At 36.7% G+C, this 23,985-nt stretch overlaps 2 protein-coding genes across 2 annotated transcripts; both read left to right on the forward strand.

The window, feature by feature from the left end:
- Window positions 1-250: 250 nt before the first annotated feature.
- Window positions 251-2,527, forward strand: LOC137813990 (transcription factor ORG2-like). Its single transcript, XM_068616504.1, has 3 exons — window positions 251-593; window positions 1,557-1,919; window positions 2,219-2,527. The coding sequence occupies exons 1-3, from the start codon at window positions 285-287 to the stop codon at window positions 2,300-2,302; spliced, it is 756 nt and encodes a 251-aa protein (XP_068472605.1). The 5' UTR covers window positions 251-284; the 3' UTR covers window positions 2,303-2,527.
- A 17,802-nt stretch (window positions 2,528-20,329) lies between these two features.
- On the forward strand, window positions 20,330-23,343 carry LOC137816161 (secreted RxLR effector protein 161-like). The gene is made up of 2 exons (XM_068619244.1): window positions 20,330-21,935; window positions 22,054-23,343. The coding sequence occupies exon 1, from the start codon at window positions 20,433-20,435 to the stop codon at window positions 21,228-21,230; it is 798 nt and encodes a 265-aa protein (XP_068475345.1). The 5' UTR covers window positions 20,330-20,432; the 3' UTR covers window positions 21,231-21,935; window positions 22,054-23,343.
- Window positions 23,344-23,985: the final 642 nt, after the last annotated feature.

The following is a 23,985-nucleotide window of genomic DNA, read 5'->3' on the forward strand; positions in this document are numbered from 1 at the left end:
AACACGCGTTTGCATGTGCTCCTATAAACTATCATCTCACAAAATTATTCATCCCATTGCTTCAATTTTTTAACATCTTACCTCATCCTTCATCAATCAACTTATATTTAACTAATCCAAAGTGACCAGGAGAAAACAATAATATTTTACTCAGTTTTTGCAGCCTCTTATTGTTTATTCAATTATCTTTACGTAAAGGGATAATGACTGCTGCATTATATATATATACTGAGAGGTCGAGATCATGATTTAGTTGTCAGAGAAACTTGTTAACTGCTCCCAACATGGTCGCATTGTTCTCTCCTCCTGTCTTCTCAGCCAAGGGGTGGCTCTTAGAGGAGGAGCCATTAGGCTATAATATTACCCAAAACCGCTTCTACCAAGATGATGTGTCATCGGAGTACTCCTTTCCCTATCAATTTTATCCATCGCAGCCGCAGATTGAGGTTGAATTACAAAGGTCCACTGCACCATCCCCTGATCCTGCCATGGTCAAGAAACTTAGCCACAATGCTAGTGAACGTGATCGCCGCAAGAAGGTCAACAACTTGGTTTCTTCACTTCGCTCTCTTCTTCCACTTGCAGATCAAACGGTACTTTACCTCCCTTCTCTCTCACTGCTACTGTTTCACTTTGCTAATACACAATAACATTTTAATTTCTTCTTATGGAATATGAAAACCAAATTTCAGTTCCGATTTCTATCTATCTGTACTTTCTTCTTCACATTAGCAGACATACTGATCCCTTTAGGAACCAATTTCATGAAATTAGTATTACTGTTATCAATAGCTTCCATGATGGTTTATTAGATTTATTCTTCAACTGGGATGTGTTCTTAGCTTCTCTTTATTTTGTGGTAAACATCTTCTATTTTCTATGCATCTAGGCTTATTCTTGGATCATAGTCAAATTAACTTTGCAGATAATTTTTTTGATTGATTTGTGAAGATAGAAGATAATTAGGGGTTAATTTATATCAGGCCTGTTAAAAGCAGCCTGTTTTATTGGTTAATTTTGAAATTTTCATCAAATAAGAAGCAAAGGGGATAAAATGGAGAAAATATTCCGCAGTATGAACCTATGTGATTCCTATCAAATTCTGTGAAAATTGACCGAATGAATGATGTAATAATTTCTAATAAAAAACTACTTCTAACAATGACGTGCTAGACCTAAATTACTTGGTTTACATTTAATTAGTTCTTTATTTAAGTGCAAGATTGAACGAGTCTATTCTTCATTTAGGTGGTATTGTCTTATTTATCTTTTTGATTTTATTTTAATTAGTATGATTATAGTGATAATATAAAAATGTTCAATTGATTAATATTATTTTATGTTTTTAAGTATATTAACAAAAGGTAAAAGCATGAGAAACAGATATGTGAAAAAGACAGGAATTTCATCGGTATTATTATCTAAGTAAGCTAATAATACGGCTAAAATCACAAAATCAATAAATCTTAACAAAAGCAAATGAAACTTCCCCTAAATTGTAATGTAAATTGTGATAAATAGAGATCTCATAATTCCATGTTCATGTATGGTTGCAGAAAAAAATGAGCATTCCTTCAACAGTTTCTAGAGTGTTGAAATACATTCCTGAACTACAACAGCAAGTGCAAGCACTAACAAAGAGAAAAGAGGAGCTTCTATGCAGAATTTCTCGGCAATTGCAAGGAGATGCAGTGAAGAAAGAATCTCATAGGAAAATTTCCCATCACAACTCTTCTTTTGTTGTCTCTACAACTAGGCTTAACGATTGTGAAGCTGTAGTTCACATTTCCTCTCAAGAGACCCACAAGGCTCCACTATCCGAGATCTTGCAGTGTTTAGAAAATGATGGCCTTTTTCTGCTAGATGCTTCTTCCTCACAAACCTTTGGAGGAAGGTTCTTCTACAACTTGCATTTTCAGGTATCTTTCATATATAACATTCCAATTTATGATTACTTCAGAAGTTCAAAGATAATATTAACTATTAGCTTTTTAATTATACCCTTTCTTTCATACTTATCAAGAAAAAAAAGGGGGCATGAAAGTAAGACAGAAAAAGGACATTAGCAAAAGGACAATGCTAATGCTAATTAACGTCCTATGTCATTGGTTAATGATTAAAAATGCACTAAATTAAGTTATAAGAAAACATAATATTTAATATTGTACTCTATAATTTTTGAGAACCAATTCATGAACTAATTCTGGTGTTTCTGCAGGTGGCAAAAGCAGATAGATTAGAGTCCGATATTCTGACTGAGAAGCTTTTACCAATATATGAGAAGCAAAGGATTTTTCAATGAAACTAAAGTTGGCTCTTATGATCAAATGATCTCTGATGTTGCATTTGACCCTAAAATAGTCTGCACATATTTGGCATGTACGGATGGCAAGTTCAGAAAGGAGAAATCATGCATGTATTGATTTTAGAATTTACTGAATTTTGTATAATTAATATAAATGTTACAAAGTAAAGTGCTATTTGTCTCTCCCCTTAGAGTAAAAAGTATAGATGGTTTTAGATTCAATTTTGAGCTTTTCATATTTCAGTTATATCATGGTTGTGGTAGATATATGTTAGCTATCTCAATCATCCTCCTTTGAAGAAAAAGTAGCGATACTTCTGAGAAAATAAGTCACATTTCCTATGATAATAAATGTGAAATAATCACACATATAAAATTAATAACAGAGCTCAATCAATTATCTCTATGTTTGTGAGTTGATGCACACCTTTTATTGGAAGAAAATCTTAAAAATGTGTTTCTAACACATAATTTAAATAAATCCTTTCTCTTTTTATTGGAATGAGTAGTAATAAATTCTGCATGATGGTATTTATACACAATGCAAGGTATATAATCCTCACATTTTGTTTCCGATATTTAAGTATTCCTAAAATTTATTGGCTTTTATCTTTCCTAAAAATTTCTTTTGCAAGACCAAGTCCAACAATCTTTCACTCGAAGATTAATTACAAATTGTTTTCACGCCTCAATCAAGTGCAACAACATTCTCTTGTATGTTATTCTAGTAAGTCATTAAGCATTTTTGTACTAGTGCAATTTCAATTTGTCAATGATTACTACCTTTGCCAACATATTTAGTAAACTCACTCCCTAGAAATTTTCTCATTGTTAGTACCCCAACCTTAAGCAAAGACTCGATGAAGTGATAATGAAGATCAATGGGCCGTGTTATAGAATGAAATGTTGAATCCTTTCTTAGATGTATCACATTCTGACTATCACTATGCAAAACACTTTTATGTATTAATCCCAATTTTGTTAAAAAACTTCGAAGTCATATAAATTTGTTTCTATCTCATGTTACTGCTACATACTCAACCTTTGTAGTAGATAAATAAAAAATATTTTGTATTTGAGATGTCCAAGTAACAGTGGTACTTCTTCGGTGATCAACTTCACCTTCAAAGTTTACATTTACATAACCTTGTACTTTTAATTCTCCTTTACTAAAGTACAAACAATTCTATGGTGAGCTAGGTAGATGCCTCAAAATCCATTTAACTGCTTCCTAATAAGTTTTACATGGATTTGACATAAACCTTCTAACAACTTTCACTGTATGGCCAATGTCAGGTCTCATACAAACCATCACGTACATCAAACTTCCAATAAAGGCGATGAAGGTGAGAACAAAGGAGGGATGGTGGAGGGGGAAGAGGGAAGAACACTGGAGAAGAGAGGCAGACCTCAAGGCAGCTACATCGGTGAATAAATCTGGGGAAGGGAACTCCTCTACGTTCTTTTTCTCAAATTTCCTTGATAGTCATGGAGAGTATGATATGTTTAGGATCTTCAAAAAATGGGCCAGAGTGAAAAAGGTGTTCATTTCCAGGCGGCTAAATAGGTGGGGAAGAACATTTGGGTTTGTGAGATTCTATCCAATTCCTAATGAGGCTAAGTTGGAAAAGCAGGTGGATCAAGTTTACATTGGTAACCTCAAACTGTATGTTAACCTTCCAAAATATAGGAGAGTAGAGGTCAAAGTTAAGAAGGGAAAGTCAAACACATCTAGAAACGATATCATTCGTGCTAAGAGCCCTCGAGGTAAGCTGAAGGAGAAGGAGGTTTTGTGCGAACACAGAACCGTTCGAAAGGGCGATTCCCAGAAACCTAAGCAGTCCTACGCTGAGGTTGTACACAAGTCCTCAAAAGGTCGCTGAACAGGCTCTGGTTTTGAAACAATGTCAAATGCCCCGTCTTGGTTGGCTTCTAGTGCAGTTGGATGAATGTCTCCTGATATCTCTTTTGATACTTTGAACGAAGAGTTTGTCAAGGGGGGAATGAGCATAATCAAGCTTAGATTCATGGTGATAACCTAGAGCTCTTAACACCCAAAGATGGAGAAAGGATGGATGATATCATTAAGCTTAATAACGAATGGTTCGTCTCTCTTTTTGACTCTATTGAACCCTGGCCTGAATCTTACGAAGCAGGACATAAAATAGTCTGGGTCAGGTGCTATGGAATTCCCTTAACTTTGTGGAACAAACACTGTTTCTCAAAGGTGGTTAGAGAAGTAGTGTCCCTGGTTAAAGTCGATGAGTCTACTCGGTTGTGGGAGAATTTGGAGTATGCTCGTCTGTAAGTCAGGCTACTCAAATAATGCAAAGCAGATATGGTGAAGGGGTTTAGGGTTAATGGGCAAGTCTATACTAGTGTTATCGTAGAGGAGGTACCCAACCAAGAAAGAGGAGAATGTTCATGTCACAATTATCACTATGCCTCATCCGATAGTATCTTGTCTTCGGACACTGTAGTGGAGGAAACCTACCTTTCTGGAAGGTCGAGCGATGAAGGAGACATCCATGGCTATGACGGTATGCGGCGGGACGTGGTACTCGAGGCGGTGAGGCAGACCCAACCCTTGGTACAAACAAATTGGAAGATTTTGGAGAATAAGGCTCAGAGTGATATGGGGTGTCAGTCTAAAGGTGGTTTTTCTTTCCTTAATATGGCAAAACGTGTGCAAGGTGGGTCTGAAGGAGGGGCAGCTTTAGCTGCTGTTAGTCAAGTCAACGAGGCATGTAAGGTGTTTCAGAAATCGCTGGCTAACCTAATGGAAGGGGCCCAGGGGTGCAACTTCCTTGCTGCTGGGCTTTGTTGGATTAGGATTCCTCAATCATATAATGAAACGAGAATAATGATGATTAAATAATACCTGGTAGACCCGTGATCGTATAGCTGAGGGACGAAGACATGATCTTGATCGGGTTCCTTGGTAGACCCGTGATCGTATGGCTGAGGGATGAAGACATGATCTTGATCGGGTTCCCCTTTAGGGTGTATCGCTTAGAATGGAATTATGTGAGTAGAGAGACAAAGAGATGAGAGGCTCGAAAATCCCTTTAGGGAATGAGTTTCGGCCGTGTGATGTTAGAATATGAGGGTGTCTCTTTAGTTGTCTGGTAATCTCTATTTATAATACACCCAAGGGGAAACCCTAATTATTTATGGTAATAGTAATTACGTCCATCAAGTAATTACCAATAATATAATAGGATAATTATGGTAATTGATCAATTAATAAGATAAATAATCATGAGGTGCCACATAATATTCTTATATTCTCCCACTTGGCCAAAGGATTATTTATTATGAGCATTAGATAAGTCTGGCCAGATTTTAATACTCATTTTAGTCCTAAACTGTAATTGTAGCAGAGAAATACAGTCTTTGAATCAATATTCAACTCAAGACCCCCATTAATCATACTACAATACAAATTTAAAACTTAAGTAAATTTTAGGATCAATTGATAAGTAAGCCCTTTAGACTTTGATTTGTACAGTTAGTGTCTATGTATATTTAGGCATGCATAAACATATTTAAGGACACACAAATCAAGGTAAATGAGGAAATTTTATTAAACATAAGTAAGTACAAATATGCTAAATAAGGTCTTTAGATAATCCCATCTTCGAAACATGTTCTTCGAATACTTTAGGTGGGAGACCTTTAGTCATCGGATCCGCAAGCATATTTTTAGTACTAATATACTCAACACAAAGCTTATTTTCCTCAACTCGCTCACGTACGAACAAGTACTTTGTATCAAGATATAATCCAGCGCCACTCGAACTGTTATTGTTCGAAAAACTAACGGCAGCTGAGTTATCACAATAAAGCTTCAATGGCCTGGAAATGGAGTTAATGACTTTGAGTCCAACGATAAGATTTCGCAACAACATTCCATGACAAGTTGCATTGTACACTGCAACATATTCTGCCATCATTGTTGAGGTTGTTGTTAATTGCTGCTTATGACTCTTCCATGAGATAGGCCCACCTGCTAACATAAAGATATACCGAGAAATGGATTTCTTGTCATCTTTGCAAAATTAGAGTCAGAATAACCCACCACTTCTAAACTGTCACTTCTCCTATAGGTCAACTTATAGTCTTTTGTGCCTTGTAGATATCGAAGTACTTTCTTAGCTGCTTTCCAGTGATCTAGACCAGGATTAGATTGATACCGGCCTAGCATTCCAGCAATGTACGCGATATCCGGACGAGTACAGACTTGAGCATACATAATGCTTCCAACTACAGATGCATAAGGTATCATCGCCATTTGCTCTTTTTCAGCCTCTGTTTTCGGACATTGAAAAGAACCGAAAACATCTCCCTTAATTACTGGAGCCACAGAAGGAGAGCAATGCTGCATGTTATAACGAGTGAGGACACGGTCAAGGTAGGCCCTTTGGGATAATCCCAAAATCCCCTTAGCTCTATCTCGGTATATTTCGATGCCAATAACATAAGCGGCCTCTCCGAGATCCTTCATGTCAAAATTATGCGAAAGTATGCGCTTTGACTCATGCAACATGTCTATACTATTACTTGTCAATAGAATGTCATCTACGTAAAGGACAAGTATAGTAAAGTTGCTCCCACTCATCTTGAGGTAGGTGCATTGATCCACTTGATTCTTAAGAAAACCTTGTTTCTTCATAACTTCATCAAACTTTATGTACCACTGCCGTGAGGCTTGCTTCAGCCCGTAAATGGATTTCTTCAGCTTGCAGACTAGGTGTTCTTGACCTTCAGGTTTAAAACCTTCTGGTTGTTGCATGTACACGTCTTCATACAAGTCGCCGTTAAGGAAAGCGGTCTTGACGTCCATCTGATGTAGCTCTAGATCAAAGTGAGCTACGAGGGCCATTACGATCCTTAAGGAATCTTTTCGAGAGACAGGTGAAAAGGTCTCTTGATAATCAATTCCCTCTTTCTGAGTGAACCCTTTTGCAACCAATCTTGTTTTGAAGCGTTCAATGTTTCCATTCTGATCTAGCTTGGTTTTGAACACCCATTTAGATTCTATGAGTTTTACTCCATCGGGTAATTCTACTAGATCCCAAACATTGTTTTTCTTCATGGAGTCAAGCTCATCGAGCATGGCATTATTCCATTCAGAAGACTGATCACTAGTAATGGCTTCATTGTAAGAGGTAGGATCAGTATACCTTCCGGCATCCATTTCTGCTTCAGTCAGGTAGGTTACATAATCATCAAAATTAGTAGTAGTTTTAGTTCTAGATGACCTCCTGAGCTGATTAACGGGTTCTGCATTGTACTGATGTTTGTCGTTTAGGGTGCCTTCATTCTCGGATGGATGCAGAGTAGCATCAGGTTCTGAGCGTGGAGTAGGTGGTGCAGTGACACGCGGAGTGGGTACAAGAGGAGTGATCAGAGGCAAATTAGTAGTCGATGTAGATCTCCCCCCCGCCTCTTGTACTTCTAGTAAATCCAGGTAAGGATTGTCACTGCTCCCACTGATCTTGAAATCCTCTAGGAAATGAGCATGCTTGGTTTCTACAATGCGGGTGACGTGGGAAGGACAATAAAATCTATAACCCTTTGAGTGATCGGAATACCCGATGAAGTGACAAGTTACTGTTTTCATGTCAAGCTTCTTTAAGAAAGGGTTATAAACTTTAGCTTCAGCAAGACAACCTCATACTTTCATATATCTAAGACTCGGTTTCCTTCCAGTCCAAAGTTTATAAGGAGTTTTAGGGACAAATTTGGAAGGAACTCTATTGAGTATATGAACTGCTGCTTTTAATGCCTCGGTCCAGAGGAATAAGGGCAAATTGGAGTTGGCTAACATACTACGCACCATGTTCATTAGGGTCTTGTTTCTCCTTTCAACAACACCGTTTTGTTGAGGAGTACCGGGCATGGTGTATTGGTTCACAATCCCCTAGCTTTTACAAAACTCATAAAATGGACCAGGGGCTTGTCCCAAATCAGTATGTCTACCATAGTATTCACCTCCTCTATCTGATCGCACAACTTTTATTTGAAGATCAAGTTATTTTTCAACTTCAGTTTTATAATCTTTAAAAGTTGTAAGTGATTCAGATTTTTCCTTAATGAGATACAAGTACATGTAACGAGAATAATCATCTATAAAAGTGATAAATGAATTATGTCCTGTTATTCCAACGATGCTGTAAGGGCCACTAATGTCAGTATGAATAAGTTCTAATAATTTTCAACTCCTAGTGGCACCTTTCTTAGTCGTGGATGTCATTTTGCCTTTGAGGCATTTGACACATGTTCCAAAATCAGTGAAATCGAGAGATGGTAAGACTTCATCCTTCACAAGTCGAGATAAGCGATCTCGTGAAATGTGGCCTAAACGTTGATGCCACAACATGGATGAAGTTTCTAAGTCTCGTTTTCTCTTGGTCTTTGTTAAGTTCTCATTAATATTATATGATAACAAAGATTTGGAGAAGTTATCATCTAGTTCTAACTTATAGAGACCGTTATCCAGAAAACCAGTACCAAACAATTGAGAATTTAAAGAAATAGTAATTTCGGGAACATAAAAGCCATCAATGTCTAACTTTGGTCCTGATACAAGATTCCGAGTAATTTCGGGAATATATAAGGTATCATAAAGTTTAATACATTTTCCAGTTTTCATAAGTAATTCTAAGGTTCCCACAGCTTCGACAAATAGTTCTTGTCCATTCCCCATCTTAAGTGTTCTTTGGTTTCTTTCCAGCTTCCGGATTGTAAGGAATCCTTGGATTGAATTGGTCACATGAACCATAGAACCAGAGTCAAACCACCAAGTATTAGTTGGAACATTTAAATTAAAGGACTCAATTATCATATTTAGATGATTACCTTTCTTAGCCAGTCACTCCTTAAAGCTTGAGCACTTAGACTGCTTATGTCCTACCTTGCGGCAGAACTTGCAGTAGGACTTGCTAGTGGATTTGTTAGAGCTGGAGGGTGCACTTGCATCAGTTTTAGGGACCTTATTAGATTCCTTTTCAATGGAATTTGCCCTTCCGCTTCTTTGATTCAGTAGCCACGAGGTAAGCAACATCTGGTTTCTCCAGCTTCAAGCGCTCTTCTTCTTGAACAGTCATAGCAATCAACTCACTCATGGACCATTTGTCCTTCTGAGTATTATAGTTGACTTTGAAGGCTTCAAACGCAGAAGGTAGAAAAGTCATAATGAAGTGGACTAGGAAACCTTCACTGATTTTCACCAGTCAAGGTCTCAATTTCCATATTAGGGGTTGGTTAGACGACGAATTAAGATACTTAGGCTAAGGAAAAAGTTAGAGTGACATAGGGAAACTTAGATCTAAAGCGGACATAAGTAAGAACCATTATGATAATGAAGTTGTGATAAAATCTATTATAACATCAAAATAATATACTAAATTAGGTTCTACTTAAATAATCAGCTTTCACTTTGGTTAATTACCAATTATTTAAGCATAATGAACAATTATAAGTAAGGTAAGAATGTGACACACCATCTTTGGACAGAAGTGAACATTTAAGCTTATGTACATATTAAGTTTACAAAACACAAGTGCAACAAACATCGTTGGACAGAATAGAAGTAATTGTGTTTTTAGGCAAATGTCATGTGAATATTTAATAATTAAGTGTACTCACAAGTAAGTGAAGGTGCTTAATTAGACTCAAATAACAAGACATAACCCATCATCGTTGGACAGAAGGGAGACTCCTGTTATTAAGTTTAAGCAAAAATTTTAATTTTAATTTTGTCAAACTTAATATATATATATATATATATATGTATATATTTAAGAGTTTAACAAAATAAGTATTTTTTTTAAACATAATTACGGTATCATGAGATTTACCATATTTAATTCGATAAATAAAAGGAAACGCATAAATATGTTACTCATAAACCTGATAAGGTGAGTAGCGGAATATTAAGGATTTGATTTTAGATTTGGTCTTCAAAATTTTAATTAGATTGATATGTTTCCAAGTTTGACACGACTACTATTTTCGAAAATAGTAATAATAATAATAATACCCGAAAATTAATAAGGCAAGAATATACTATCCTAAATAAGGAAAAACTTGGAGACTAAGATATCAATTTTTATTTTTATTTTTTTTAGGAAAACACAATCAAATCAAATCCATTCCTAATTAAGGGAATCAATTGTATTTCGAAAATTTGAATTAGGGAAAAATATTATTTTTGAAATTTCCTAATTAAGGGAATAATTAATTTCCGAAAATTCTTTATTCCTAATTTTTGAAAATTCATACGAACAACAAATAATGATGATGAACATAGAATCAAAATTAATTCCACTCCAAATAAGAGAATACTCACGAAAATTATGAAGAACACATAACATTCATATTAAATTTTAATTTTCAAAATCTTAAAATAATTATGGATCTCGAAAAAATTAAAATTTATTTTTATGATATCAAGGTGGATTTTTGAAAATAAGTGGTTCAATAATATACCAAAATAAAAACATCGAAAATCAATAGGTTGAATCAAAATCTTCGTTTCTTCCAAATTTAGGGAAAACGAAAGAAGAATCGATTAAGCAACATAAACGCTCTGATACCACATGTTGGATTAGGATTCCTCAATCATATAATGAAACGAGAATAATGATGATTAAATAATACCTGGTAGACCCGTGATCGTATGACTGAGTGACGAAGACATGATCTTGCTCGGGTTCCCTGGTAGACCCGTGATCGTATGGCTGAGAGACGAAGACATGATCTTGATCGGGTTTCCCTTTAGGGTGTATCGCTTAGAATGGAATTATGTGAGTAGAGAGATAAAGAGATGAAAGGCTCGAAAATCCCTTTAGGGAATGAGTTTCGGCCGTGTGATGTTAGAATATGAGGGTGTCTCTTTAGTTGTCTGGTAATCTCTATTTATAATACACCCAAGGGGAAACCCTAATTATTTATGGTAATAGTAATTACGTCCATCAAGTAATTACCAATAATATAATAGGATAATTATGGTAATTGATCAATTAATAAGATAAATAATCGTGAGGTGCCACATAATATTCTTACAGGCTTAACCAAGGTGAGGCCCAATCAACTAAAAGTGGTGCGGTTAGTAAAGAAGTTAACGTGAGGGGCCCAATGTTAGGAAGCAAAGGGGAAGCAGTTAACCTCTGCTGCGGTAAGGAAGGATCCGTTACCATGTCTTCGTCACCCTTTCAACGACCAAGGGAAGATGGGGATGGTGATCACCGTGAAGTGTTGAAATCACAGGAGTGCGATTTCGATGTAAACCCTGCCACGCAATTCGCCGTTGCAACGAGGGAGAGGGATCTTCTTCGGGCAGCTCGGATCCCCAATCCAGTGGAAAGGTCAAGCGGTGTAAGGGGGTCAATGTTGAAGAACCAAACGCTGAACACTAGGCAACATCTAGCGGAGATGTGGGTTGTAAATCCTCACCGGAATTTTGAAGGCTAAGGTCCACGCGGGGGCACGATACGCAAACTGCCCAACCAAAGTGGAGGTTGAACGGGGGAGTCAGATCAGTCCATCACGGGGTAAGTTCTTCTTCAAGGCATAGCCATTGTTCCTTTGCGGAGTCGGTTACCGATATTCATCACTGCAACAATCGGATCAAGCTTGAAGTTAATGATACTGAATCCGTTAGAATTTGGGAGTTAGGACGTAATCTGGTAATGCAATATTCAGGGGATGAGGGGAGTTTGGTTGGAGAATTGGATCGTTTGGAGGTAAGAGACAAGGACGACAGAAAGGTCTCTCGGGTGGGTAGTGTAAAGGAGTTACCATGATTATCGTCAATCTTAACATTAGAGGGTTGGGAGGGGGGACGAAAGCAAGGTATTTGAGTCACCTCGTGGCTAAGGAGGGTGCTGAATTTGTTTGTCTGCAGGAAACGAAAACTTCCTCTTTTTCAGATGTCAGATGTTTTTTGTTATGGGGAAGTTGTATCATTGGGTGGGTTCACCATGAAGGGATTAATGGGGCTGTAAGTATGATAACAATGTGGAATAAAGAAGCCTTCGTATATGGAAGCCATGTAGTAGGAACTGGTTTTATTGCTATTGTGGGCTATCATCTCGAAGCAAAACGTCATTGTGTGGTGGTGAATGTCTACGCAACATGTAATATACAGGACAAAGTCCATCTGTGGGAAGCTTTGACAACATTCAAGCAATCTCACCAGAACTTGGCCTGGTGTTTATGTGGTGATTTCAATGCCGTAAGGAGGACCGAGGAAAGAAAAGGGATTAAAGGTCACTCATGTTAAAAGAAGGAGATTGTCGGTTTCAATAACTTTATTGAAACCAATGGTTGGATGGACATTCCATGTGTAGGGACAAATTTTACCTGGTTCAAAAAAAATGGTACAGCAAAAAGCAGATTAGATAGATTTATGGTCTCTGAAGAGTGGCTTCAGATTTGGCCGACATCCAAACAGTATGTGCAGCAGAGAACAGTTTCAAATCACTGCGCTTTAGTACTAAAATCGTGCGCTAAAGATTGGGGGCCTAAACCTTTCAGAACCTTCAATGTGTGGTTAAAGGAACTGGGTTTTACGGCTTTGATAAAGGAAAAATGGGAATCATATCAGGTGGAAGGTAATAGTATATCCGCACTCAAAGATAAGCTGAAACTTTTGAAGGCTGATCTTAAAGTGTGGAACAAAAATGTTTTTGGTAGTGTGGAATCGGATAGAAGACGTATTGAGATGGAAATTGAGGAGTTATATGGTGAGGATGACATTGATGCTCTAGAGGAAGATGGGAGGATGAGAAGGATGGAACTGCTTAATCAACTGGGGTTGGTTAATAAAAAGTTAGACTCCATCTACAGGCAAAAAGCAAGAGTGAATTGGCTTAAATATGGGGACTTTAACTCTAAATTTTTCCATTCTATGATTAAATGGAAAAGGCTAAAAAATGAGGTCAAAGGTGTTGAGGTTGACTCTCAGTGGTGCGAGGAACCAAAAGTTGTACAGAGGGAAGCAAAGTTACTCTTTGAAAAGAGGTTCATGGCTACGCAGGACTTTGGTGTACACTTGGGTTCGGTGGAGTTCAGGTCCTTACCCTTGGAGGTGAGTAGGAATATGATTGTCAGTTTCTCTGAGGTAGAAGTGAAGAATGTTGTATGGGAATGTGAAGGATCAAAAAGTCTGGGCCCGGATGGGTTTAACTTCAACTTCATCAAGAGCTGTTGGGAAGTGATTAAGGGGGATGTTATGGCAGCAGTTCAACTTTTTCACGCTACAGGGTCTCTTCTGAAAGGTTGCAATGCGTCGTTCATTGCTCTCATTCCTAAAGTAAGAGACCCGTCTTCGCTTGATCAATTCAGACCCATATCCCTTGTTGGAGTTATCTACAAGATCATTACAAAAATCTTGTCAAGCCGCATGAAGAAAATCATGCCTTTAATCATTGACGAATGCCAGTCAGCCTTCCTTTGTGACAAAGGATTATTGGACAGTGTCGTTATGGCTAATGAAGTCCTTGAGGAGATCAAGAGGAATAGGAAGAGTGGGGTATGCTTCAAGGTGGATTTCAAAAAGGCGTATGATTTAGTAAGATGCAGTTTTTTGTTTGATATGCTTCACAGGCTGGGTTTCCATGACAAGTGGATCTCGTGGGTTAAAGGGTGCTTGGTTTCATCATCAGTATCTGTGTTGGTTAACGGGAGCCCTACGGAGGAATTCAAACTTTCCAGGGGGTTGAGGCAGGGTGACCCAGTGACTCCCTTTCTATTCTTAGTGGTTGCTGAAGGTCTAGCAGGGTTGGTTAGACAAGCGTTGAGAACGGATGTACTTAGGGGAGTAAAGGTGGGAAGAAATAGTATTGAGTGTTGTTTGCTACAGTTCTCATATGACACACTCTTTATGTGTGAGGACTCCTTTGATAACAGTTTTTCAATCAAGGCTATCCTTCGCTGCTATGAAATTGTATTGGGTCTAAAAGTCAACTTCCATAAGTCTAAATTGACAGGTATTAGTGTGGATAGTTTTGCTATGAGTACCTATGCCAAAACCCTGAATTGTAATACGATGAAGCTCCCTTTCCAATATTTGGGGGTTGAGGTGGGTGGAAATCGGAGGAAGAAATAGTAATGGGAACCGGTAGTTAAGAAGTTCGAAGCTAAACTTAGCACATGGAAAGGGAGATTTTTATCAATGGCAGGACGAATTTGTTTGTTAAAATCGGTGTTCACTGCCATACCATTGTTCTACCTCTCAATCTTCAAAGCCCCTGTAGCAGTGTGTAACAAAATCAGTAGTATAAAGAGGAAGTTCCTTTGGGCTTGGGGAAAACAAAATAAATCGATATCCTGGGTTAGCTGGGATAATGTGTGTAAGCCTTTAGAGGAAGGAGGCTTGAGGTTGAAGGAAGTGAAGAATTTTAATGTGGCTCTCCTGGCGAAATGGAGATGGAGGATCATGAGTGATGAAGGAGGGAAATGGAAAGAAATCCTTTTATCCAAATATGGTACAGAAGCAGAAAATATACAGGTTAGGTCGAAACACCAATCTTGGTGGTGGAAGGATTTGACCAAAATATGTGGTGAAGGAGCAAAAGAAGGATGGTTCCAAAAGGCTATTGCGTGGAAAGTAGGCAACAAAACCATAGTGAGATTGTGGGAGGATTCGTGGCTTGAGACTGCATGTTTTAAATCGTTGTACCCTAAGGGCTGTAGGAGGGACAAGTTTGACAGGGAGACTGATCTAGAGATTGATATGCTTTCTAGGTTGAATATGGGAACAATGTGTAAGGACTCCCATGATCATCTTCTGTGGAGGGGGGATAAAAAAGATACGTTTTCGGTAAAGTCAACATATTCTATGTTGGCTAATCACCAAACTCCTGCCACAAGGGAAGTCGTGTTCAACTTCCTATGGCGAGCAAAAGCCATGCCCAAAGTACTCATAACTGCATGGAGAATCCTTATTGATAGAATTCCTACTAGAGTAAATCTGTTAAGAAGAGGCGTGCCTGTGATTTCTCCCCTATGTGCATTATGTAATTTGTCATAAGAATATTCTCAACACCTCTTCCTAAACTGTGTTTATGAACAACAAGTGTGGTCCGGGTGTTATCGATGAATTAGTATTTTGGGAGCCCAAAATAAGGATCTCATGAACCACTTCATGAATTTCCATCTAACCCATCTCTCTAATAAACAGAACCAGGTGTGGTTAGGTTTTTGGGCGGCTATCGTTAGCTGTATTTGGGAGCACAGGAACTTAAGTGGTTTTCAAGGAAGGGGTGCCTGACTTTTATGAGATTTTCCAGAATGCTCAACTACAATCTTGGTTATGGTTAAAACACAAGACAATTGGCTTCTCGTATGGTTTCTCTGACTGGCTCTTGAATACGAACCAGTTCCTTCTCTTAGTTTGTTGAATGATCGATATTCTAGGTTCCAAGACTTTCTTTCCTAGAAAGTGTTTGGGTTTTCCTTGGCTGGTCTATAACATTTGGAATGTAGTTTTGACCGTGAAGATGTTGTAAGGTATTTGAGCAGGAACAAGTATGGAATATCAGGGAAGAGAGGATGTTTCTTAGCAGTTATAAGGTGGAGAAGTACCTGTCTCTGGTGGAGAGGCAACATGGGGCAGTAGTTATGTTGTGGAGGTCTAATTCTAGAAGTGGAGCTAAGGCAGGTTGGAGCGTTTTATGAAACTGCAGGCTGCCTAGAGTGGTTAGCTGGTTTACTTATAGGGAGGGAGCATAATAATTCAGTTTCATTATGAAGTTGAAGTAGACCATGGATGAATGATTGGGACATCTCTTTTCCTTTCACATGTTTGTGGATTCTTAAATGAGGTTGTTACAAATCACGTGTATGGCTAGAGCTTTTGGACGCGGTTCTTCTTGGTTCAGATTCTGAGTTTGGAGAAGCAAAGGGGAATCTGGTGCTGATTTGCTTCTTAGCTGGGCAGTGGTTAGACTCACAAACTGATTCAGATCTGTACAAAAAAGTGAAGAAGAACATTTCTGAAGCTATTCTTAGTCTTTGGTTGGGAGTTTTTAGGACAACATGAGGTGCTGGTTTTTTGGCAAGTTTTTAGGTCCACGATTATGTAGCAAAGGACGGGCAGCTGGGCCAACAATTTTGGAACAGGTTTCGGCTTGCATTTTCAAAATCAAGGAAGACTAGTTGCTATGGACAGATCATAACATGCAGGTTTTGCAAGGGCGTGGTAGGTGTGTGAAGCTGGAACACATACTTGGTGGACACGATCATCTTCAAACCAGGTCCACCTTTGATCATATAGGGTGGGAGACTTAATCATGTGACTTTTTATGTCATTTTGAAAACTTTCATTAATTGAATTTTTAATTCAATTGAAGAAAGATGAAACTGCAATCATCTTTTCCCGTGGCACTTTTAGTTATGGTTGAGACTTTCTTTACCTAGTATAACTGGGCTCGGAAATTCACAGCATCATAAATTGAAGAAAGATGAAACTGTACAGCTTAAATTCGTTCCTGCACGAATTCACAATTAATAATTTACGTTAATTAATTCATGTGCACCTTACGACTTTACGTCATTTTTTTAAAGTTTAATTAAAGTTTTAATGAAATTTTATTATGTTTTAATGTAATTTTATTTGCATTAAATTAAATTTTAATTAAAGTTTTAATGAAATTTTATTATGTTTTAATGTAATTTTATTTGCATTAAATTAAAGTTTAATTAAAGTTTTAATGAAATTTTATTATGTCATAATGTAATTTAATTTGCATTAAATTAAAGTTTAATTAATTGATTGAAAGTGAGGAATGAAAAATTATATTTCCGCTTTATGTATTTAATTTTAAATTGAAATTTTGGAATTACTTGTATGATGGATTTGTAATCACCACAAATCTTTAAGTTTTATTTAATTCCAAATTATGGATGAAATTTTATTTCATATAATGATATTATTTATGGAATTATTTGTATGATAGATTTGTAATCACCAAAGTGATCAAATCTTTAAGTTTTATTTAATTCCAAATTATGGATGAATTTTATTTCAATTAATGATATAATTTCTGGAATTATTTGTATGATAGATTTTTTAATCACCAAAGTGATCAAATCTTTAAGTTTTATTTAATTCCAGATTATTGATAAATTTTATTCCAATTACCTATAGAATGGATGCTAAATTATTTATATATATGGGTAAATGGAAATTCATTATTATAGGGCATTTTGGATCACCCAAAGGTTGATTAGTTGTCCTTATAATTGATGGATATGATTGTTGGTAGTGAGTATGTGTTATTAGTTTTGCTTGTATATCCAAAGATAACAAGTGTTTCTAGTTAATGCATATATCTTAGCAAATAAAGTTAATACTATTAGCATCATTATGTTTTGTGTATTAATGAATCTCCCAAAGGAGAACATTAGTATACATAGAATGTTTTCTGAATCTGTATTGTATGTTTAGTTTATGACTCAAAGTATTAATGTTAAGCATGTGTGATGAAGTATCTGTTCATGTATCTTTATGCGAATGAGCATAACAAGTAATATTAAGTCGGCTCTTCCCAAAACTGACAGTGCAAAAGAATTTATGAAATTTGTGGAAGAGCGCTCCCAAACAACGGATAAGTCTCTTGTTGAGACATTAATTAGTACATCAACCACCATTAATGCTTATTATGTATGTTTTGAATCAAACTTAACTGAAGTTCCACATAATTCTTGGTGGATTGATTCTGGATGCACAACTCATGTTTCTAACATGATGCAAGGATTCCTTTGAACCCGAACCATAAAGCCAAATGAAAAGTTTGTCTTCATGGGGAATAGAGAGAAGGTTCCAGTGGAAGCAGTCGGGACTTATCGTTTAATCCTCGACACTGGATTTTATTTAGACCTGATGGATACTTTTTACGTACCTAGTATATCTAGGAATTTAGTTTCATTGTCTAAACTTGATGTTGCCGGATACTGTTTTAAATTTGGGAATGGATGTTTCAGTTTATATCAACGTACCTATTTGATTGGATCTGGTACTCTTTATGATGGATTATATAGATTGAATCTCGATAATCTATATGCTGAAACTCTTATGACCTCGCATCATAATGTTGGCACTAAACGTAGTTTGGTGAATGAATGTTCTGCTTTCTTGTGGCACAAACGTTTGGGACATATTTCCAAAGAAAGGATGGAGAGATTAGTAAAGAATGAAATACTTCCAAGTTTGGATTTTACTAATCTGAATGTATGTGTGGATTGTATTAAAGGCAAACAAACAAAACACACAAAGAAGGGAGCCACAAGAAGTACTCAGCTTCTTGAAATTATACACACTGATATATGTGGACCTTTTGATGCAAGTTCTTTCAATAAAGAAAGGTATTTTATCACCTTTATTGATTATTTTTCACGTTATGGTTATGTCTATTTACTGCATGAAAAATCGCAAGCAGTGAATGCCTTAGAAGTTTATATAAATGAAGTGGAAAGACAATTAGACAGAAAGGTGAAAATTGTCAGGTCAGATAGAGGTGGTGAATATTATGGAAAGTATGATGAAAGTGGACAACACCCTGGTCCGTTTGCTAAGTTCCATGAGAGACGTGGTATTTGTGCTCAATACACAATGTCAGGTACACCACAACAAAATGGTGTTTCAGAAAGGCGTATTCGAACCTTAATGGATATGGTTAGGAGCATGTTAAGTAAGTCAACTGTACCTGTTTCATTGTGGATGCATGCTTTAAAACTGTCATGTATCTATTGAACAGGGTTCCTAGTAAGGCAGTTCAAACACCTTTTTGAATTGTAGACAGGAAGGAAACCCAGTTTGAGACACCTGCATGTTTAGGGATGTCAGGCAGAAGTCAGAATATACAATCCGCAAGAGAAGAAATTGGATGCAAGAACAATCAGTGGATATTTCATCGGTTATCCAGCAAAGTCAAAAGGGTATATGTTTTACTGTCCTACCCATAGCACAAGAATTGTTGAATCTGGAAATGCACGGTTCATTGAAAATGGTGAAACCAGTGGGAGTGATACTTCACAAAATGTGGAGATTAAGGAAGTTAGCGTACAGGTTCCTTTAACTAGTACCTTTACTTCAAGTATTGTTGTTCCTAATGTAGTTGAGTCACTCAACAATAAAGAAGAACAACAAATTAATGATCATGAAGTTAACAATGAACCTGTAGTAGAAGTTAACAATGAACCTGTAGTAGAAAAACCACAAGAAATAATATTAAGAAGATCTCAAAGAGAAAGAAAGTCTGCTATTTCGAATGATTATGTGGTTTATCTACAAGAGTTAGAAAATGACTTAGGTATTGATAATGATCCAGTTTCATTTTCAGATGCCATCAATGATGATAATTTTGATAAGTGGTTAGATGCCATGAAAGATGAGCTTAAATCAATGGCACAGAATGATGTATGGGACCTTATAGAATTGCCAGAAGGATGCAAGAGAGTCGGGTGTAAATGGGTCTTTAAGACTAAATGTGACTCTCGTGGCAATATCGAACGTTACAAGGCCCGACTTGTTGCCAAAGGTTTTACTCAAAAGGATGGCATTGATTATAAGGAAACATTTTCACCTGTTTCTAAGAAAGATTCCTTTAGAATTATCATGGCATTAGTAGCTCATTATGATCTTGAGTTGCATAAGATGGATGTCAAAACTGCCTTTCTGAATGGGGATTTAGAAGAGGATGTTTATATGGACCAACCAGTGGGGTTCATTGAAGAAGGAAAGGAACACATGGTGTGTAAACTTAAGAAATCAATATACGGGCTTAAACAGGCTTCTAGGCAATGGTATCTTAAGTTCAATGATACTATTGTGTCCTTTGGGTTTAAGGAAAACATCGTTGATCGGTATATATATTTGAAGGTCAGTGGGAGCAAGTTTATATTCTTGATTCTGTATGTTGATGATATCTTGCTTGCAACTAATGATCTTGGTCTATTAAGTGAGACTAAGAAGTTTCTCTCTAATAACTTTGAGATGAAAGATATGGGTGAGGCATACTATGTGATAGGAATTGAAATATTTCGTGACAGATCACAAGGACGGTTAGGTTTGTCTCAGAAAGCATATATTAATAAAGTTTTAGAGAGATTCAAAATGGATAAATGTTCGACATCTCCTGTTCCAATTCAGAAAGGAGACAAATTTAGTCTCATGCAATGTCCAAAGAATGACTTGGAACGGAAACAGATGGAGAATATACCTTATGCATCTATTGTTGGGAGTTTAATGTATGCTCAAACTTGTACACGACCAGATATTAGTTTTGCAGTTGGTATGCTTGGTAGATACCAGAGTAATCCAGGATTGGATCATTGGAAAGCTGCAAAGAAAGTTTTAAGATACTTGCAAGGAACGAAGGATCACATGCTTACTTATAAAAGATCTGATCATCTTGAGGTGATTGGATATACACATTCAGATTTTGCTGGCTGTGTGGATACACGAAAGTCTACTTTTGGTTATATGTATCTTTTAGCCAAAGGAGCGATTTCATGGAAAAGTGCGAAGCAATCAGTCATTGCTGCGTCCACTATGGAAGCTAAATTTATGGCATGCTTTGAGGCCACAGTTCAGGCTAATTGGTTGCGGAATTTTATTTCAGGACTTGGAATTGTTGACAGTATTGCCAAGCCGCTGAAAATTTATTGTGATAACTCCGCAGCAGTCTTCTTTTCTAAAAACGACAAGTATTCTAAAGGTGCTAAACATATGGAATTGAAATACTTTGCCGTTAAAGAAGAAGTTCAGAAACATAAAGTGTCAATAGAACGTATTAGCACTGATCTTATGATTGCTGACCCTTTAACAAAAGGGTTACCGCCCAAAACATTTACTGGTCACGTTATAAATATGGGCATTATGTTACTAGTGAATTATGAATGTTGTTATTAATGTTTATTTGACACTTTGAGCTCATTGATAAATAAAGTTTCTGAAATTTATGTTGTTTTCTACTTTATGTATATGCATGCAAATTATGTTATTATGTTGTGGAAAACAAATTATGTTGTTATTGATGACAATGACATTATGTTTGAACCTATTACGAATTTCTCACTATAAAGTCATATTAAGGAGAAATGATGATATAGTAGTACATGGAAGGAAATGTGTCGATTGAAATGACATATAACCGCCATGACTCTTATTATTTCTGTTTCCTTGATTATGATTAATGATAGAACCAATTTATGTAAGGCCTTTTAAATGCGCATTTATGTAATTATTAAATCATGAAAGTATTATAACTCATATGAGTCAAGTGGGAGAATGTAAGAAATTATGTAAATTAATTTCTATAAAGTGACTCACATGACTTAGAGTTTGGGCTTTGGGCCCGAATATGATTTAATAATAATAATAGAATTAAAGACCCATTGGTTAATGTGAGAAATATATATATGATGATATACCTAATGGAAAACCTACATCTGATGGAGATTGGGAACTAAAGGCTATAGGGTTCTGTCTCTGCAAATAATAGTTGTCTCACTATTAACCATCACGAAAGTGTGTGACAAGAACGGAATTGCTAAGAGATAGATTGGGACAAAGGAGATAAAGTAACTGCTCAATTAGGATCACTCATGGATCAAGGTAAGTGCCTATTCCTTCTTGATTATATGATTGTGTGAGAATCATAATATGATAAGATCTATATGAGAACATTATTGTATGTGTTCAATTTACGTTTATTCATGTTTTAAAATTACAGATACCTCTCCATCTGTCATGGTTTGGAAAAACTAAGCACATTATAAACTACCTTATCTAGGCCGTAGCAGTTACTTTTGGGGTTCTGGAGGAACACATTTGAAGGAGTTAGTTGCGTAGCTGCAGGGACATGTTCTTTAGATCAGGAATTTATGTGGGCAGATTCAGATTCAAATTCCAATGCTGAAATTTTGAAGAGTGGTTGTTTTTTCAACACCTTTAAGATTGGCGTGCTCTCAGTGTCGCATTGTCAACAGACACTGCTGGGGGAATCTTGGTGTTTGGCTGGGATGAATTTTGTAAATTTATCTCCATCCAGCTATGAAGCCATTACTTTGTTTCTTTGCGGGTTTTCTTCGGTCATACCCAACCAAGAGGTTTCTCTGTGCCATGTTTCCAAAGATGGAAAGACCCTCACTTGCTATGAAAGCAAAGCAAACTACCTCTGCTAGTGAGGTGTGATTCTCACTTATGGAGCTGCTGGAATTCTAATTGTGCTTTACTTCAAAAGGAAAGCAGGATGTGATCAAGGGTTGAAATATGTCAATGATGCTTCGTTGGTGGCGTTGATGTGAAGGCACATATACCTCATTTAGGGGTTTTTCTGAAAGAATAGCTAGTGCTGGACCAAGTATAAAGACAATATGGAATAAAGACAATATGCATCAGCTATTAGAATTCCTTAGCTAACGTTAATTTGCATTTTTTTTGCAGGTACAATGCTTTTCAAATACAGGGATGTAGGGGGCCATATGCTGAACCACTGGTGTTCCAAGTGAATTCAGTGGCTGGTGCTAGTACAGATGTTTTGTTGGTACAACATTATCCAAATGCAGTCCCAACTACCAATGTTTCCTTAAGCAGCCTAATCTGGTTTTTCTGGTGCTGTTGAGGCATTGGTCTGACCTATTTTCCTGGTTTTTTTATGTCTGTAGCAGGATCTGCTAACCCTGGAGAAGGTTTTCTGCGTTCAACCTGTGTGCTGATGAAGATGCAAAGGACTAGTTGGTTGTTTTTTTTACCAGTTTAGTGAGCTTGTAAGGAGATGGTATGTTGGAATGGAATGTGTGTCTGAACGTAGAATGCTGCAGAAGTTTATGCTTAATCATACGGCCAATTCTTTATGATGTTGGCTACAATGGTAAAGGTGATTGATATCATGTCGTATTATACACCAATAGAAGCATAAGTAATTCTGGAATCAATTTCACTATGTCCTCTTGTGAAAAACTTCTTTGTTACTGCCAAATGGAATGTTCTCTCCATGAATTTTGTAGGCCTTTATTCCCAATTATTTTGCTTGAAACTGAGGTCTAGTGGCAAGATATTCACATACATTTTATCCGTATGCATAGGGTGTAGGAGGCAATCTTGTAATTGTTTATAGCTTTGCTAAACAATAATGTTAGGGCTAGATTTGTGGGCTGCTTTTCCCCTTTGGGTTTGTGAGGGGAGAGGGGGGTTTATGATAGTTTAAGAAATTTGTGCTTTATAGGTTAGAATTGCTGAACTCTTAAACTAGGAAAGGGTATGTATGAGGGTTGGAACACTCCTTAAGTGTCTTGTTTTATTTTATTAATTCATTGCTGATAAAAAAAAACTTCCAATAGCTAAAGAATATGAAACCTTAACCATGAATTCTACTTTTTCTTTTTCCTAAGGTGATAAACTTTATTTCTTTCTTTATCACTAATGTGCACATATGCTACGTAACCAAAAACTCTAAGATGTGAATTTTTTACCTCTTTGCCCATACCTTTTCTAGTATTTTGGGCTCCAATGGTCACTACAAAAAAAACATTAAATAGAAAATAATTTTAGAGATAAAAAATAATTAGTTACTATATTGACTAAATCATATACTATTTTAGAGAATAAAAAATTATTGGTATCTAAAATAATTTCTATTATTAATAAATAGTTTCTAAATTAG

This window comes from Phaseolus vulgaris, chromosome 1, assembly GCF_000499845.2.
Source record: "Phaseolus vulgaris cultivar G19833 chromosome 1, P. vulgaris v2.0, whole genome shotgun sequence".
Taxonomy (NCBI): Eukaryota; Viridiplantae; Streptophyta; class Magnoliopsida; order Fabales; family Fabaceae; genus Phaseolus; species Phaseolus vulgaris.

Bases quoted from the DNA above. Each gene is read 5' to 3' on its own strand.
- LOC137813990 (XM_068616504.1), top strand. From the start codon at position 285: ATGGTCGCATTGTTCTCTCCTCCTGTCTTCTCAGCCAAGGGGTGGCTC. The intron at 594-1,556 runs GTACTTTACCTC...GTATGGTTGCAG, and splicing joins TTCCACTTGCAGATCAAACG to AAAAAAATGAGCATTCCTTC. The intron at 1,920-2,218 runs GTATCTTTCATA...GTGTTTCTGCAG, and splicing joins TCTACAACTTGCATTTTCAG to GTGGCAAAAGCAGATAGATT.
- LOC137816161 (XM_068619244.1), top strand. From the start codon at position 20,433: ATGGATAAATGTTCGACATCTCCTGTTCCAATTCAGAAAGGAGACAAA.